A 19,279-nucleotide genomic window follows, 5' to 3' on the forward strand; every position below is an offset into this window, starting at 1 on the left:
CATTCTTCCCTCTGGATAGACAACAGATGTGGATGGATACTGTTCAGGTGAATCATGAGACATTTTTCCAGTGATGAAAGCTGTGTGCATCACAGTTTTCTTATCTATGAAGTGATAAGACAGAGATAGTACACGAGCTGCCTCCCTATAGGGTTACTTCTGAATTGAATGAAATAATGCAAGCCTAAGCTTTAAAAAGAAAAGTTTTATGGAAATGTAAAATAATACATATGCACACATCAAAAAGAATATTTTTGTACTTGGTAAATGCAGAATGGCTCAGCAGTGAAGAATCCACCTACCAATGCAGGAGATGCAGATTCTATCCCTGAGTGGAGAAGATCCCCTCAAAAAGGAAATGGCAACCCACTCCAGTATTCTTGCCTCGGAAAACCTATGGACAGAGGAGCCTGGTGCGCTACAGTCCATGGGGTCGCAAAGATTCAGACACGACTTAGTGACTAAACAATAATAGATGCAGAATAATACCTCATATTTTATTGTTTGTTTATGACCTTTATTCTAAGGTAATATGATTTTTTTTTCCCTCCACCCAAACTTCTCTCTTAAAGAGGAAAGCCAAAAGTAATGAATCTGTTTTCTTCTATGCTTAACTATTTTCAATAGAGGTCTTAAAAGTAGACTAAGGCTTACCAAACAATATGCAGTATGATAGAAGCACAGACAACGATTAAGATCCTTTATTAATCTTAAATTCTGTATGAACATGAAACATTATATTTGTACAGAAAATACTTTCAGAGATGTTCTTTTAGTCTCATTTAAAGAGTTTTGAATATCTCTTCTATTTCTCCTAGGATTCATTCCATCAGAAGTCATCTATAAATTAAAAATAAAGAGCAGTGTGTATGTGATAAACTTTATCAAGCCCTTATAAAAAAGAAAATGTCACAGAGCATGGCAAAAAGTCAACCTGTTGATAAACACCAGGGAGAAACTTGCATCTTCCAGCCAGGCAACTTGCTGGTCTAGTGGGCTCAGCCTGTCCTTTAAAATAGAAAGGGAGAAACTTTTCCTCATCAATTTGAGTTAAAGGCAAAAACTTGACTTGAAGCGTTTGGTTAAAGGGATGGTATTAGGAGGTGGGGCCTTTGGGGATGATTAGGTTTAGATAAGGTCATGAGGGAACCTGAGGTCACATGGAAGCCCCCATGACAGAGTCAGTGTCCTTACAAAAGAGAAAGAGAGGAGAGCTTGCTCTCTTGGGCACATGAGGCTATAACGCAAAGACAACCATGTGCAAACAAGGAAAAAGGATTCTCACCACACACCGAATCTGCCAACACCCTGATCTTGGACTTCTAGAACTGCTGTGAGAAATAAATTTCAGTTGGTTAAGACACCCGTGCTTAATAGCAAAACTCAACCATAACTCTGTGATGCCTTAGGATACTGCCTTCTATTTCAGAACATATTCACAAAGTTCCCAAATCAAAACTAAATTTATCTTCATCTTAAACTCCTGCTATTCAAAAAGAATGGGACCCCATAGAGTTCTGGAGGGATTAGATGCCACAAAATCAAGCACCACAACCCACAAAAATGATACTGAAATAAGTGGATGATATTTAAATGAAAAAGTCATTGTAACTGGTTTGGAGTGTATGTAAAATATACCATCAAATAATTAACTTCTACATAAAAATAAGAATAAACCTTATCCTTACTATAAAGGTAAGTTTTGTGAACTATATGACTCTCTCTCCAAGTCCTTCAACGTGCCCACCGCTTCCCCAAAATGACCATGAATCGCCTCTAACTTCACCCCTCAACACACACACAAACACACAATTATTTTAGATTTTCAAAAAGAAGACCAGAGGCAGGCATTGGTACAACAGATGTACAAAGCAGGATCTTTGCATCTATGGTTTACTGCAGACTTGGTCACGACCTTGCACTGTGCTGGGCATATGACAAGTGAAAAGAATGAACCTTCTCACGGGTGAGGGGGCTACCCTACCACCAGTTTATGGGCTGCAGAAGCTCACGTTCTGCCAAGTTCTTGTAATTCAGAAAAGGGAGGGGGGTTTCATTTTGCCATGGTTTTCAGGTTTTGAACCAAAATCTTACTGGCATTTCTACCAAATCACAACCCATGACCTGTAGTGTAGTTTTTTGGTGGAAGCTGTAATGCGTGTGCATGCTCACCCAGTCCTGTCCGACTCCTTGTGACCCCATGGACTGTAGCCCGTCAAGCTCCTCTGTCTGTGGAATTTTCCAGGCAAGAACACTGCAGTGGGCTGCCATGCTCTCCTCCAGGGGATCTTCCCAAACCAGGGATCGAATCCGTGTCTCCTGTGTCACCTGCTCTAACCAGCAATACAATTGCAGCCAAACAAAAAATCAAAAGGAGAGAAATAGTGTTTAGATTTCCTGTTGCAAGAATATTCAGCTTCTGAAAAATGGGGTGTCAACTCTGAGCCTTCCTTCCCAGAGTCAGCATTTTCTCCTTGGAAATCAGATCTGATTGTTCAGGGGGTCTAAAGGATTATTAACCTGCTCTCCTAGGTTTAGGGGATACATGATAGGCATGGAATAAGTGACAGTCTAACTTCTGGATGCCAAAATTCTTGGCATGTAAACGAGAATGTACAGAAAACACAGACTCCACATACTCAAAGAATCTGCAGAAGCAAGTCCTGCCAAGAGCCCAGAGAACTCGGAGAACCTATAAAGACTGTGCTGGAAGCCCAAGCCAGCACTGCAGAGGTTATGGCTTCTTGCTCTGCGTTGAGTCCTCTGCCTTGTCTAATGCACCTAAGGGAAGAAAACAGTGGCTGGGTCATTTCTTAACAACATTAAAAAAACAAATAAGCTACAGGGTATCAATTCTGAGGATCTAATTAGTTTACCTGCAATAAAATGCCCAGGAGGTGCCATTGGTAGCAGTCCAAAGGTTCCCTGGACTTTCACACCCAGAGCGATCTCAAACTTAACACCTAGCCTGGAGCACAGGTGTATAAAGATGATTCAAGTGCTAACACAAATGCTGTTTTACACAGGGTCGTTGCTCAGCGGACAACAGTGTGATAATGCAAACATGGCATCTGCCACAGGAAGAAAGTGCAGTGCTTTGAGGACAAGAAAAGGCAGTTCAATTCACAGCCTTGCGTTTCAGGGGTATCAGGACCTTGTGGAGGACCGATTTTCCTACATACAGGAGCAAACTGAATACTGTCCCTTGTGGCTTTATTCTCCTTTCTAGTATTTTTTCATCCCTGCAGTAAATGCCTTCTCTATGAATAACCGCTGGCTGATGGGGGTCAAAGTCCATCAGTAAGCTAGTGGCATTTCTTTTTTTTTTTTCAATTTTAATTTAAAAAAATTATACATGTGTTCCCCATCCTGAATCTTACACATATTCTGAGCGGGTTCGAGGTGCCCACTGCTGCTGCTACTGCTAAGTCGCTTCAGTCGTGTCTGACTCTTAGCGACCCCATGGACTGCGGCCCACCAGGCTCCTCCGTCCATGGGATTTTCCAGGCAAGAGTGCTGGAGTGGGGTGCCATTGCCTTCTCTGAGGGGCCCACAGCGACCTCCAAAGGCAGGCTATCCAGGGAGATAGCCAGGCCGTGAGCAAGGAAGGTTGTCCATTAACCCATTAACGTTGCTCAGTGCCCATAAGGTTGTACCTTTATTAGATTAGATAACAGTATATATTATAGGCTAGGCTGTTAAGCAAATAAATACGGGTAAGGAAACGACAACCCACAAAATTACATACCTAGTTTTAACCACCACTCACCACTCTGAGTGAGTCGATTTTCATCCGCTTATGCAGGGGCAAACCAGTTACTCTGGCGCTGTCGGTTGGGGGTAATGACCCCCTTTACTCTTGCAAAGCAAGTAAGAGACAAACAGCAAGGAACAGCCACCCTCGGGGCCCAGAAACACTTCGGGAAGAGCCACTTGTTGGGGGTGGCGGTTTCCAAACCGATTTGTCGGTCCCACACCTCGAGTTCTGGAAACGGTACTCCGGCCTCGGGCTCCAGGTGGGGAGGCAGGACGTCTCGGGGAGAGAGACGCGAGGTGCCCCCGCCGCCCAGCCGAGGGGGCCGAGCCGCGGACAAGGGGAGTCGGGTCTCACGGGAGGACGAGGACGCCGCCCGGGGGCCCGGGAGACCCCGCGCCGGGACGTCCCCGAGGCGCCCCCGCCGCGGGCTTCCGCGCACGTGGCCGCGGGGCGGGCCGCGCTCCCCCTCCTCGCGGGCTCCCCAAGCGGCTCTGGGCGCGCGGCGGCGGCGGGCGGGGGCGGACCCGCGAGCAGGGCTCCTGGCGGCTTTCCAGGTCGGCGCACTAATACGGGCGATGAGGCTTCGCGGCTCCAGTCTGACTGACGCCGGCTGGGGCCGCCGCCGCCGCCGCCGCTGCAGCCGCTGTCTCGGTCCCCGCCGCCGCCGCTGCCGCCGGGCCCTGCAGGCGCTGGGCGCGCGCAGCCAGGCAGTGAGTGCAGCTGCTCCGAGCGGGCGGCCGGGGGACCCACCTCGGGGCGGGGGGCGGCCAGACCTCCGTGGGTGGGTGGGTGAGGGGGGGCGATGAGTAGCTGCGCGGGGACAGGTAAGAGATGCCCTCCCCGGCGCGCGCCGGGCGTGTGAGTGTCTGGACGCGTGTGCAGCGAAGTTTTTCTTCCACAGGGAAGGGTCTGGCGTGTGGCCGGGGCTCTTTGTGCTCCCCGTCCCTGTGTCTCCTTGGTGGGGCCTGTCTGAGGTGGGGCGGGAGGGGACGGCTCCGGGGAGACGGCCGCGCGGGCCGCCGGCACCTGGGACCTGTCAGCGAAGGCTCGGCCCGCCGGCGTGCGGGGCTGTGGCCCGGGGAGCGGGCAGAGGTGCGCGCTAGCCGTCCGTCCCCTCCACCCCTTCCCGCCCCCGGCCCGGGGACAGGCTCCGTGGAGACCCAGACTCGCAGCTGAGTAACCGTTTGCCGTGGCCGGAGGGCTTGGAGAGGACACTGGAGAAATCGGGGTGCATGCAGGGCAGCGAATGTGACTCAGCTGGCCTCCTCGGCCTCCTGTTTCATACCGTTTTTACTCTGCTTACCTTTGAGGCGCGCGAAATGAGCAAGGGAAAAAAAAAAGTTAGGAATGTTGTTCAAGTGTCTCTAGGCTAACGCTTGGATTGTGTTGGGAGCCGGGGTGTTTGTCTTTTTCCTTCGCCTGCCATTCGGTGCCAAGTCTCCGCAGAGGGGAGGGGGGCGAGGTGGGGAACAGATACAGGAGACGAAGTGACGCCAGCATTGTGATGGGAAGGAGGGGAGTGCGTTTTTATGTTTGGCTAATCGCTGACAAGTCTTCCCGTTACTATTCCTTCCTCCTCCCACCCTTGACAGTGGAAATTGGAAATGATGGTTTAGAAATACTCCGTTGACTTGTTTCTGGGCGGGAACTGGGTACTCGTGAGAAATAAGCTACAAATGAGGTAAAATCGAGTTTGGGAATGAAATTGCACGTAAATTCTTTACCCAGTAATTCACAGTCGGATACACACCCACAGGTCACTGTGGATGGCTTTGAACGGATCCAGTTTACAAGTACCATTTTCAGTGGCTTGCCAGATTTCTCGGATGATCTTTTGGAAGCGTTGCTGAACAGGAATGATAGAGGATAGCTGTAAATTCATAAGGCACTTAATAATGCTAGCTCCTTGGCCATAACTGAGCCAGACATTTGAGGCATCCTTCTGGGTGGGTGATAAATTAATCCTACAGCGTATCTTCTGCCTTGGGATTCCTGTCGCTGTGAGGGAATGCCATTGAATGTTTACATTGTAGAAATAGTGATCTATATTTAAAAAGGAAGTAAAAGTAAAACCCAAACACATTCTTCTAACTCCAGATAGACAGTTCAATTAGTAAGTGCCCCTATGTTTGTAGGAAACCATGAGCAAGATTTTGGACCGCTTTCAAGTTTGTGGTTATCCAAGAAGGACGCTGCAGATAAGAAAATGATGTAATCATTTATAAATAAGGAGTGTTTAAAATATATTATGATAGAAGTTGCAAATAACATATCAGAAAAGTAACTTTTAGTGACAATGATCGCCTTCATTGATGGCAAGACAACTGTCTTTAGCAGATAGCCTTCAGCCTGTTAATCTATTCTGACACAACCAACTCCCATTTTTATGCTTGACTGGCCATCTTTGTCAGAGCTGTTTTTTGCTTGGGCTCTGTGGTTTCAAGCTATGTTTAAGAAAATGCCAACATACTCTTGATCTGAGCAAACTCATTTTTATCAGTACAGCGTTTGCTAAAAATCAAAGATACAAACAAATTTTAGGCTAAACCTCTAAATACTTTGTAATTCTCACATCTTTGTTATTTGTTAAAGTCAGCATGAGCTATTTGACTTTGCTTCTTTTAAAATTTTCTTCTTTTTTGATGTATTTCCATTTAATGAGTAATCAGAAAATATTCACAGATGTCAACTACTACTCTCTGATTGCCCAAGACCATGCATGGGATGAGACAGAAAGGTTTTTGTTGTTAATGAAACATTGCTAAGGATTCTAGAAGTAATAAACAACTGGTAAATTTGTTTATCCTTTCTAATCATGTGGTCAGTTGGAGGAAAAAACTCTGTCCAGAAATTATTTCATAAAGATTAAAATAGTCAATTTCAATTTTACAAACAGTTTCATTCTTCTTAAAGAGAGTACAATTTTCCTTTGCTGTATTTGAAGAGTTGGTATTTAATAAGTGGTCACCATAGCACTTAGGCAACTAACTAGTTTATATCTGACATCCCCTCTGCAATAAATAAAACAGCATTTCATCATGTTTGGCTTAAGTATGTTGGAAATAATACTTATACACAAAATGTACTCTGATATAAGGAAAGCTAAAAGTTATGAAAATGAAGAAGTGGTTTTTCTTAAATTTGGAAAACATACTACCTTGAATTTTAAAGCTCTAACGAGGCATAGTGCAGATTTTCTGCTCATCACATCTAACATTTAGTGATAAATTCAGAAGCGGGAAATAGTCTGGAATGAAACTATAAATGTAACAGTACATCGAAAGCATGAGTCTCTTCAAATAGTTGTAATTCTAGGCTGTTGGATTTATATTTCCTTGGTTACTGTTGCCAGTGAGTTGAAAAGTTATTCTAAAAGGGGGAAAAAAGCAAACAGTAAATTTGTGAGTGAATTTAATGGTATGAGCACGTTAGAACATTGACCTAGTGAACTGTCCATGACAAGAGTAGGGGCATAACAACAAGAAAAAAATAAATATCTTTTGGATATAAACTAACCTTTAAAAATAGTCCTATAAAATTATGTCTCTCAAGAAACGTGGGCTAACTAGAGTTAAGATTTCAAGATGTTTGTTAGTGTTAGAAACCATCAGACCCATAGAAGCTGAGTGTTCTTGCCAGTGGCCCACAGCCTGACACTTGCCACCCCAAACCACCTGAACAGCACCCACTGCTCTCTGTGTCGGCCTTGAGCTGACCCCAGACCAATTTCCAGGCTTATCTTCTCACTTCTTCCATATTTTATGCTGCAATTAAAATAAAGAATTGTGATTTCCCCTGCTCATTGCCCTGGCTTTCCGCTCCTCTGCACGTGTCCTCACGCCAAGGCCTAGATCGCCTCCCTCTGCCTCCTCACCTCTCGCCAGATCTACAGACCTGCCAGCACCTTCCTCATCTTTTACAGTCCTGTCCAGGTGCGTCTTCCTTTGACACCTAATGGCCCTTGGCATTTTGCACCCTTGTGTCTTGCCTCTTGGTGAATTCCTCATTTGCTAATTTCGTTCTCCTCAGACAGTCCTGTCAAAACTTTATGAAGGAAGGGACCTTGTTTTATCTATCTTTTCCATTTGTTTCATGCCAACTACAGTGCCCTGTCTAATGCTTTGTCAATAAATATTAATTCAATGGCACGTCTTTCACTGAACCCATGGTCTGAAATAAAATCTGTAAAGGAGTTTCCTCTAAATGATAGGTGTTAACGGTCCATCTTTACGAAGCCAGTGTTGAGCTGGGGCTGAGGACTGAGGACCTGTGGAGAGACTGTGGAAAGTGACCCCACCCCCTACCCCTGGCCAGTGGAGCCTCTTTCTCCTGAAAATTGTGGTTGAGTGTTAGAGTCAGGAAAGCTTCTATGATACTCTTATTGCATTAGCAATTTTCCATATCAGATTCACTACACACACAATGGAAACCATTTAGCAAAGAAAAACCCAGATTTTTAATGTGATACGGCTACCACAATGAAACCCTAATTCGATTCCACAGAAAATTGCTAACACAATATGCTGACCCCCTTCCCCCACCAGCAGTAGCCACAGAAAAACTGTTTTTAGTGTATATGTTTCAAACTCTGCTCACAAAAGAAGCTGACTGCTGCTGAGATGAGCTTCTATTTTGATCAGGTTGGATGTAGAAGGGGTCTCATCAGGCTTGTCAGAAGACCTGAATCCCCCTTCTGTCTATTACTCATTACGTTACCAAAAGATACTAAACCCCGTCTTAACATGCATCACGTTGTTTAGTGGTTCGAATTAATAGAGTTAACATAATGTAAAAAATACAATTTGTATATAAATATCATGCCTGTATAATATAGTTGATTATACAGTTTTAATTGGGAAGTCTAATGAACTCAAAACCAGTTTTCTAAACTCAAGAGACCTGAAATAAAGTTTAAATGCAAAATTTAAAGTGAAAAATGCATGAATATTAAGATACAGATGATAAATGTGGATGTGCAGAGCTGTATCATGTCAGAAGTCCTAACCACCAAAGAGCTGTCGGTTCTCGTGCTTCATTCCCTAAACCATTTTTAATTCAAAGACAAAACTTTAATCCATGAAATCAGTGTAAAGGAGTTCTCCAAAGTCCTGATTTTTCCAAAAAGACAGCTTTTATTTTCTTTTTTGGTGGGGGCTAAATACTATCAAAATCGTTCTCTCTCTCCCTTCTGATTATCTGATATCACTGGTGGGGATTATTTTTATATATAAATTTCTCTTAGGGAAATTTAATATTTCATATCCGATGACTTCCTTCTTCCCCGTTTGTCACATTGCCTTTGAGGAACTGTACATAGGAAACATGTATTCTTCAATCACACAGTGGGTTTAGGGCTGCAGTTGTACAAAGCTGTCTCTGTTTACAAACACTGGGATTATCGGGGATGGCCATCTAGTTTCCTTCGCACTAGACAGATAAGAGTTCACATGTGCTCTAGGGGCCACCCAGATGTGTTGATGGCCTTGGGGATTCGTCCTGAAGCAAATGAGAAGGTTTGGAAGTGGTGGAGGTGTCAACACTCTGAATGAGCAACGGCTTCACCTGATCAATTCTGAGAGCACCTCCCCAGCCGGGTGGGCAGTGGGGGGCTCCTGCCTTCATAAACCCTTCTTAACCCATGAGATATCTTCTTCCGTGTAGCCTAATATTTTTCATTTTTTAATCTGTTAAACTGCTTGGAAGCTGATCGATTGTAGATTTGCTCTAGTTAATGTGTGTGTGTGTGTTTGTTTTTAGAAACTACAGTCCATTGTGAAATAGGTATTTGAGGCAGTTTATCAAAAGCCTGGAAGGACTTTGTCCTAAGCACTTATGGGCTTTGGAAGGTTTAGAGCAGATTTGCAGATTTTTTTTCTTAAGGAGAGGGTGATGGATAGTAGAGTTCATCTGAAGTGGTACAAGTTGCTTTCTGAGTTGTTTAGTTGCTAAGTCATGTCCAACTCTTTATGACCCCATGGACTATAGCCCGCCAGGCTCTTCTGTCCATAGGTTTTCCCAGGCAAGAATACTGGAGTGGGTTGCCATTTCCTTCTTCAGGGGATCTTCCTGACCCAGGGATCGAACCCATGTCTCCTATATTGGCTGGCTGGCTGGCAGATTCTTCACTGCTGAGCCACCAGGGAAGCCCTGCTTTCTGAATACTTGTATCTAATTTAATTGACTTGGTAGTACCACATTTCAGAAAACAACTCGGATAAAGATGACAAATTCCATCAGAATTCTCCATCTCTTGGTAGAATATTTAATATCTCCTGTTAATCACACTTCATTATAAATCCATTCATTCATCTTACCTTTTTATTTACTAAGACTCACACTTGACAGAATTGGAGTTCTGTAGGAAGAGTAGGTCATTTAAAAGCTGGTGCATTAGGACAGGTGCAAGGATTGGAGGCACCTGAGCTTGAGAGCAGAGAAGGCAATGGCACCCCACTCCAGTACTCTTGCCTGGAAAATCCTATGGATGGAGGAGCCTGGTAGGCTGCAGTCCTTGGGGTCGCTAAGAGTCGGACACGACTGAGCGACTTCACTTCCACTTTTCACTTTCATGCATTGGAGAAGGAAATGGCAACCCACTCCAGTGTTCTTGCCTGGAGAATCCCAGGGACGGGGGAGCCTGTTGGGCTGCCGTCTATGGGGTCGCACAGAGTCAGACACGACTGAAGCGACTTAGCAGCAGCAGCAGCAGAGCTTGAGAGGGTGCAGCAGAAAGCAGGTCGGCAGATGCCAAAGGTGGACATCACCTATTTGGGTTAGTTTTAGCAATATTAGAGGCCACCTGTACCAAGAGTACAGGTGAATATTCATTGGAAGGACTGATGCTGAAGCTGAAACTCCAATCGTTTGGCCACCTAATGCGAAAAACTGGCTCATTGGAAAAGACCCTGATGCTGGGCAAGATTGAAGACAGGAGGAGAAGGGGACAACAGAGGATGAGATGGTTGGATGGCATCACCGACTTGATGGACATGAGTTTTACCAAGCTGTGGAGTTGGTGATGGACAGGGAAGCCTGGTGTGCTGTAGTCCATGGGGTCGCAAAGAGTCGGACACAACTGAGCGACTGAACTGAATCGTACCAGGAGTGGAGAGCCTCTTGGTGGGTTGGCCAGCGAATTTATCATCTCTCAGGACATCGTTTCTCTGGGGAAAGGAATTCCAATTTTCCGATGACCACACAGAAATGAATATGACTTGTTTGTAAAGTGGGACCGCCAGGGGTTAAAGACATGAGTGATTATTATTAATGATATGAGTGATTATTAGAAGCCAGTGAGTGTGAAAAATGAGAAAATGTGTTACGTTAAAAAGATATGCTGCCCCAAATGCTTTTCTTTCCCTTGTTGACACCTTTATATCATTCTTGCCCTATCTCCTAGTGAAGTGAAGTGCAAGTCGCTTAGTCGTGTCCAACTCTTTGTGACCCCGTGGACTACATAGTCCATGGAATTCTCCAGGCCAGAATACTGGAGTGGGTACCTTTTCCCTTCTCCAGGGGATCTTCCTGACCCAGGAATCAGACTGGGGTCTTCTGCATTGCAAGCGGATTCTTTCCCAGCTGAATTACCAGGGAAGAATCCATTTCTATTTCCTAGGAGTAGTTGGATTTCATTTTTAGGAGCAAAAGTTGAATGTGATGTTTGTCAGAGACAAACCTTTGTGTACATATATGCTTTCCTTAGGATTTATTATTTATTTTGTGTTTCCCAAGGCAGTTGTTAGGTGTTGGATGCTTGCAAACAGTGACAGATTGGTGCCTGGGTGTTATTTCAAAGGAGTGTTACCTTCTTTGTGTGATAATTGAACTACATTGACTGCAAACAGTCATTTAAAAAATGTTTTTAAATACTGTATTGATTATGTTTTGGGGTCTTCTTAAAATGTGATTTGTGGCTGTAAAAGTTGCTCTGGAAAGTGGGACTGACACATTTGGTCTTTCATTGAGTGTTATTTACTCTATGTCTCTTGTACCTATACTGCCTGTGAGGCCCCAAACCAGGCCCTCGGGACCATATAAAAAGGTGACCACATACAGTAACATAACAAAGTAAAACTCTGGTCTCCAGGACTTCTTAGCCTAATGAAGAGAGAGAGAGGTCAGGAAAGCAAATATCAAAATGTTTACCCAAGACCTTTTATACCAAAAATTGTCATCTGATTTTTGTATTCTGATTTCTCACCTCTTTTTCTGGCTAAAATTCCATTGTAACTGTGTGTGAATTTTGAGTCATTCTTGACAAGGATAATTAGGACCACAGTATGGTCCTTACAGTCCAAAGCCCCATATAAATAAAGAAGGCTGAGTGCCGAAGAATTGATGCTTTTGAACTGTGTAGTGTTGGAGAAGACTCTTGAGAGTCCCTTGGACTGCAAGGAGATCCAACCAGTCCATCCTAAAGGAAATCAGTCCTGAATATTCATTGGAAGGACTGATGATGAAGCTGAAACTCCCATATTTTGGCCACCTGATGTGAAGAACTGACTTATTGGAAAAGACCCTGCTGCTGGGAAAGATTGAAGGCAGGAGGAGAAGGGGACGACAGAGGACGAGATGGTTGGATGGCATCACCGACTCCATGGACATAAGTTTCAGCAAGCTCCGGGAGACGGTGAAGAACAGGGAAACCTGGCATGCTGCAGTCCATGGGGTCACAAAGGGTCGGACATGACTGAGCAACTGAACAGCAACAGAGGACCGTAAGCAGAGATGAAACAGAAGGCATCATGGGAGTAGTGATGCTGTCAGCAAGTCCCTGTGAAAATCTAAGGATGCTGAGGGCATCCCTGGGCCTGGAATTGCACCCCTGTGTCTTTCAGGAAAAGGACACTTTACCACTCTGATTTCCCCCGTTATCCTCTGCTGTCTCAAGAGGGAGTTTGCATGGCCCCTCCTATAGGAAACCTTCCTCAGCCCTTTTAGTAACAGTTATAATAATGCGCCTGTCACCTGTCTGATGACAATGTGTTTAGATTTCTGTCTCCCTCTGAATACTGTAATGTCTAGAGGAAAGGTACCACGTTTTTATTTTGAGATACTCAGCGCCTGGCACCATGTCTGGTTCCTTATCACTATTTGATGAATTTAGTTCTTCCTTTGACCTTGTCCTTTTCTTTTCCCCTAAGATAGATTGGTGTTTTGTAGAGTAAAGGAAGAAAGCGTTTGGATTTTAATCTCCAGGCACAAGAGAACGATTCCATTTTAACCTTTGGTCAAAAGAGAAGTACTTAAGTGTTTGAACAGCTGAATCGCATACTCAAAAGGGTTTGAAGGAAGGTGAAGACCAGTTGTAGAGGCATGGTGCATGTGAATTAGCCCACATTAGGACCCGGTGAAGCTGGTGAGTTGGTTGATACACCATGAATGCCTTGGGCCATTAAAAATCTGCCTTTCCCCAAACTTCAATGCATAACACACCTCATTAGTGATTCTCCTCTATTGGTTTTTAATCTCATCCTTCAGGCAGCCTGTGGCCAGGAAACTCAACCTCCCACAATACGCACACATCAATAAAACGTTTTAAATTTCCCACGCATCATTATTAAAAACACTTGAAATGATCTTCACAGACACTGAACACTTTGTGAGTATTCAAGTACAGGTTGATGTTCTCTGTAATGTCACCTTAAGTAGACAGATGATTAACCAGAACAGGAAGGAGGGAGTGCATTCTATAACTCTGCCTTTTGGAAGAATTTATTGTATCACATCAACAAAGCAGTTGGAGAAGGCAATGGCAACCCACTGCAATACTCTTGCCTGGAAAATCCCATGGACGGAGGAGCCTGGTAGGCTATAGTCCATGGGGTCACAGAGTCAGACACTGAGCGACTTCACTTTCACTTTCAGCAGTTAGACTAATAGTATACGGCCTAATAATAAAATAGTTACTATTAGTGATAAAACTAGAATTTACCTTCACTCATGCAACATTTATTGTAGTACAGACCTGGTGTGAAGCTGTCCAGACCACAGCCTGTGCCCTTTAGAAGGAGCTTGGCATCTCTGGGGAAAACAAGCAACAAATAAGGTGTCAGGAGTGAAGGTCAGTGTCAGGTGATGGGGAAGCCCAGGGGCGCTGTGGAGGCTGATCCATGTTAGTGCCCAGGCCTCAGGGATGGTTTCCAGGAAATCTTCCAGCTCGGTTTTTAGTGAGCAGAAGGCAGCTGCATACAGGCCTCCTGGGGAGAGGGAAGGGAGTCAAGGGCAAAGGGCACGAGGATTGTTGAGGCTGGAACATATAGTTGGGGAGGCCAGATTGTGACGAGCCTGATTTGAAACAGTGCCAAAAGCATCAAATCATACCCCACTCCACAGTAATATTTACTGTTATGTTTTTATATAAAATAAGTAAATACTTAGAGGAGAAATTTGGATAAAACTCTTTTTAAGAGCCAACTCACTGAAAAAGACTGATGTTGGGAAAGATTGAGGGCAGGAGGAGAAGAGGTCAACAGAGGATGAGGTGATTGGATGGCATCACCGACTCAATGGACATGAGTTTCAGCAGACTTCAGGAGGAGATAGTGAAGGACAGGGAAGCCTGTCCTTCAGCCATGCTGCAGTCCACGGGGTTGCAGAGTCGGGCACGACTGAGCGACTGAACAAGAAATTTTAAAGCACAAACAAAGCAGTTTTAATCCCCACTGCTGTAAACAGTTCCTGGCCATTTGGCTGCAGACTCACAGCAGGGTGTCACTCAGGACTGGGAAGGACATCCCATGAGAGCCCCAATGGGGAGGAGGCTGTCACGGGGGTGGGTTGCTGGGGGCGGGGAGGCACAGTCCATGACAGCTGCCTGGAGTGATTCGGACTCACTGAGGACGTCTAGGACGGGACATACTCAGTAGGGCGTGGCAGGGCCCAGCTCAGGATCTGGTGACCTGTGGATTCAGGAAGACGAAGGGATAGAATTTCTGTAGGACTGTTCAGGGTCAAGGGTGGCTCCTGGTTCCTAGTCTAGACTAGTGGTTAGAGAGTGGTGCTCCCAGCAGGGAGAAGAACAGGGCTTTAAGAGACCTGCTGCTGCTGCTGCTAAGTTGCTTCAGTCGTGTCTGACTCCCTGCGACCCCAGAGACGGCAGCCCACCAGGCTCCCCCGTCCCTGGGATTCTCCAGGCAAGAACACTGGAGTGGGTTGCCATTTTCTTCTCCAGTGCATAAAAGTGAAACTGAAGTCGCTCAGTCGTGTCCGACTCCTAGCCTCCCCATGGACTGCAGCCCACCAGGCTCCTCCGTCCATGGGATTTTCCGGGCAAGCGTACTGGAGTGGGCTGCCATTGCCTTCTCCGTTAAGTGACATAAGAGGGTCTAATTCTCTCTCTCTCTTTTTTTAAACATTAACTTTATTTTTAGAGCAGTTTTAGATTTAGTCGCTAACTCATGTCCGACTCTTGTGATGCCATGGACTGTAGCCCGCCAAGCTCCTCTGTCCATGGGATTTCCCAGGCAAGAATACTGGAGTGAGTTGCCATTTCCTTCTCCAGGGGATCTTCCCAACCCAGCAATCAAACCAGGGTCACCTGCACTGCAGGCAGATTCTTTACCAACTGAGCTATCAAGGAAGCCCAGGAGCAGTTTTAGGTTCACAGCAAAACTGAGTGAAAATTGCAGAGATTTACCATATATATCTGCTTGCACAGCCTCCACGCTGCTGATATCCTGCACTGGAGTGGGTACATTATCACCGCAAGACCACAGTTTACATCCAGGTTCACGCTTAGTGTTGTGCATTCTATGTGTTTAGACAAAAGTGTGATGACCTGCCTCCACCACTGTCCTACCCTACTGAACAGTCTCACTGCCCTGAAAATCGTCTGTGTTCTGCTTGTCACTTCCTCTCTCCAGCACCTGGAATAGATCCCATTTCTGCATTTGGATGTACTGCTCTGGGGGATTCTGGAATTAGCAGTGTGTGTGTGTGTGAAAGTGGTTCAGTCGTGTCCAACTCTTTGCGACCCCGCGGACTGTAGCCTGCCAGGCTCCTCTGTCCGTGGGATTCTCCAGGCAAGAATACCGAATACCAGAGCTGGTTGCCATTTCCTTCTCCAGGGGATCTTCCCAACCCAGAGATCAAACCTAGGTCTCTTGCATTGCAGGCAGATTCTTTACCTTCTGAGACACCAGAGAGTTAGTGGTAGTCATGTATTAATTTTTTTAAAACTCGTTTTTGAGTCAGCAGGCCCTTTCATCATGGAAGCCTCAGGAAGTAAAGGCAAGTGAAGCAGGCCTGCTCTGGTGGAAGGTGGTGTCCACCCGGGGCGGGGCAGGGGACAGAGAATCCTGCATGCCCCCCTCCCTCCCCTGGTGTCTAGCTCCTACCACTCCCCCTCCCCCCTTGTTGCTGTGTCCGAGGCTCCTTCCAGTCTCCAGAATCCTGAGGAACCCCCCTTGGAAACTGCACGTAAGCAGCTCTGCAGCTCAGAGGGAGGGGCTGGTCGTTCCCAGACACACTGACCTCAAACTCTTGGGCTTTTAGAGATCTGATGTCTGTTTCTTGATACATTTTTTTGCTTTGTTTTTTGTTGTTTTAGTTTTCGATTGTTTGCTTGTTTGCTTTGGTCCACTTCCTCGGGGTCATGCTGCCAGCTTTGATGTCACTTTGCTGTCCTACCTGCTGGTAGCACCTCCTCTTATCCATTTGCAGTTCTGATTCGCTGTAAGCTTGCGAGTCCTAGAAACATGCTCATTTAAACCGGGTCGAGAATAGTAGTGAATAGGTCCTGCATGATCTTTTTTTGTGCAGGCTTGATAACACATGTGTTTTGGCAGGCAGGCCTCTTTTTCGCTTGTTGCTGCTTCTCAGTTATGTTTTGTACAAAAGCAATTACTGGATAGTCAGATTTTGTGCAGGTTTCACTCCGTCTCTGTCAGCGTCCGTCTGTCTTCTCACCTTCCCTCTCCGTCTGATCCTGGAATTATATAAAAAGTATATATTATGGGCTCAAGAATTTCTAGACACCAACTTCCCTGGGTGAATAGTAGCAGTTGAAGCTGATTAGGAAGGAAATGATGTCATAATTTTGGGGGGAGGGGGGCTGTGTTGGGTCTTAGTCGCTGCATATGAGATCTTTAGTTGCAGCATGTGGGATCTAGTTCCCTGATCAGGGGATCAAACCTGGGCCCTCTTCATTGGGAGCACAAAGTCTTAACCACTGGATTACCAAGGAAGTCCAAATGCCATACATTTAATTCCTAATGAAATCCTGATATGAGATAGTAGAGATAGTATTTTTTTTAATGTGAACATTTATCTTCCTTTCTACTTTTTTCCATTTCTTTGTCTCAGATCCATTTCTTAGATTGTTTTTCTTTCCTTTCCCCCCATCTTTTGGACACCTTTTATTTCTATAATGAGGTATGCAGAAAAAATAAGCATAAGTATAACTGTTAATGTAATAATAAAAAGAGTGTCCTTATATAGTTTGCAGTTTTCAAATTGCTTTTGTTCACACATCCTGTTAGTATGAAAGGTAAGGCTTACTGTTTCAGTTTTACAGAGGAGAAAAATGAGATCAAAGTGGTTAATTATTTAAAGGTCTCAGTTAGCTAGCAGTGGAGCTAGCATTCAGATTCAAGCGTTCTCCCACTAATTCCTGTGTTTTCAATTGCTTACATCATGTAGCCTCTTGTTCGTGGAACCACTGGTTAAATTGTGGGCCCTTCCAAACTTGAATAATAAGGTATCACACTTGTGGGATGGTGTACTTTATTTCCAACTATATGTGGACAGTGTAAAGGATATAGGTTGGAATGCTAGAAACTTATGCCATCATCTTCCCAAAGTAGTGTTGACATTCTCTTATAAATGTTGAGAATTGCTTGCTCTTAAAAGTGTTTGATCTTGCTCTTAATGTTCAGAATACTACCTAAAAAATGGATAGCATTCTAACTCTACCTTAAAAGTGACCTAGCCATTAGGTATGTTCTTTAGATTCCTTCTCTTAACCTTTAAAACAAAAAGGTAGTAAGTAACTTAGCCAGAAAAATCAAGTTTGTTCAGGAATAGCAGAAGAATTGCAATTAAGGACAAACAAACTATAGAAAATTGTAGGCAAGTCTGGAGACCAAAAGAGAGGAGCATTCTTTTATTGAGGAAATGAGGAAGTTGGGAGGGGCTGTTTTGAATGAAAGTTCATTGGAGGAGAGCAAGAGTTTGGGGTTGTGGCAACTTCTCATTGGCTGAGTTACAGCAGTTTCTCATTGGTTGGTTTGTTGCTGGCCAAAGAGAAAATCTTCCTTTTTCCTCCTGGGATATATAAACTAAGCTGCTTGCTGGTATGTATAAAGTAAGCTGCTCAGACTTCCTGACTCCATTGTGAATGAGGTTTTCTTTTACTCGTTTTCACGCCTCTTTGATGCTCTAATGCCTGTTCCACTTCCCTTTTATTTTATTTGGCATCAATAAAACACCAAATAGGTCATGGAATAATAATTCCATCTCCAAAGGAAATGACAATGAGCATCAATAAAAATGTATCTTGTCCCTTTAAAAAGTATATAATTCTAAATCTCCAACAATTCTAATTCCAAAATAATTCTGAGACTGAAATTTAGGAAATGATGTCTAACCAACATTGACATTCTAGCTGAAAAACCAGACTTTGAATACCAAGAGAGCTGTGTCTCAGGGATTTAAGTGAACATAGATCAAGACTTCTCAAAGGCTTATTAAGCTTAGGTTCAAATGACATCAGCTTACCTGAGTACTTTCCATCATGACTACAAGGCTGCCTGGTATAACCAACATCTTGGTTTAAGCGAGATACAGCACTTTTTGTTAGGACCTTTGTTTTGTGTGAAATTCAGTATTAATATCAAAAGAAACCAAGCTACTGTTGGAGTTCTATTTTAAAGTAAGATTGTTTGTATGCTTTATGCATTATTAGGTTTTGATATATTTGTGGGCTTTTATCAGATGAGGCTCAAGCAATCATTATGTCACTTCCTCTGAGCCACACTATACCCGATGATGATTAAAAATACATATATTTAAGTTAACTTCAAATATTCTTATTCTTAGGTGTGGTGTTTGTTGTGGTTTAGTCGCTAAGTCACGTCAGACTCTTTTGCGACCCCAAGGACTATAGTCCACCAGGGTCCTCTGTCCACGGTGTTCTCCAGGCAAGAATGCTGGATTGGGTAGCCATTTCCTTTTCCAGGGGATCTTCCCAACCCAGGGATCAAACCCACGTCACCTGCACTGACAGGTAGGTACTTTACCATTGAACCACCAGGGAAGCCCACTTAGGTGTGTAGTATAAGATAAATTTGTTTAACCCAATAGTCTTCCCATGCAGTAGATTCTATTATAGTTCTATTCCAGGAAGGATTATAAAGTCAATTTATGGAAGAATGAATTTCAAATCGTGTGAACCTCCCAATAGATTTGAAGTCATAGAGTTTCTGGAATATTAGTAGGTTTTAATACAACTTTACACATCAGACATGATAGTGCATGAAAAGGAATTCATATTTCTGCTTTCTTTCAAAATGCTTACAGTTG

General features: G+C 44.3%; 2 protein-coding genes across 5 annotated transcripts in view; one reads left to right on the forward strand and one right to left on the reverse strand.

Moving 5' to 3' along the window:
* Positions 1 to 686: 686 nt before the first annotated feature.
* On the reverse strand, positions 687 to 7,725 carry LOC147361541 (uncharacterized). The gene is made up of 8 exons (XM_086330777.1): positions 7,564 to 7,725; positions 5,519 to 5,603; positions 3,978 to 5,031; positions 2,640 to 2,781; positions 2,173 to 2,333; positions 1,286 to 1,331; positions 935 to 1,008; positions 687 to 840 (listed from the first exon to the last, which is right to left on the reverse strand). Exons 1-4 carry the CDS (start codon positions 7,723 to 7,725, stop codon positions 2,640 to 2,642), a joined length of 1,443 nt encoding a protein of 480 aa, XP_086186903.1. The 3' UTR covers positions 687 to 840; positions 935 to 1,008; positions 1,286 to 1,331; positions 2,173 to 2,333.
* SMAD9 (SMAD family member 9) overlaps positions 4,328 to 19,279 on the forward strand; it is a 66,280-nt gene continuing 51,328 nt past the window's right edge. For 3 of the 4 annotated variants that reach the window (XM_086329330.1, XM_086329332.1, XM_086329333.1), the window contains exon 1: positions 4,328 to 4,467. The gene's annotated coding sequence lies outside the window, so the exon portion shown is untranslated. Of the gene's footprint in view, positions 4,468 to 18,796; positions 18,984 to 19,279 lie in introns of those variants that run through there. The other variant, XM_086329331.1, reaches the window with a different exon arrangement.

The sequence above is a fragment of the Bos grunniens genome, chromosome 12 (genome assembly GCF_055505025.1).
Source record: "Bos grunniens cultivar Pamir isolate PY7600 chromosome 12, Bosgru_T2T1.0, whole genome shotgun sequence".
Classification (NCBI taxonomy): Eukaryota; Metazoa; Chordata; class Mammalia; order Artiodactyla; family Bovidae; genus Bos; species Bos grunniens.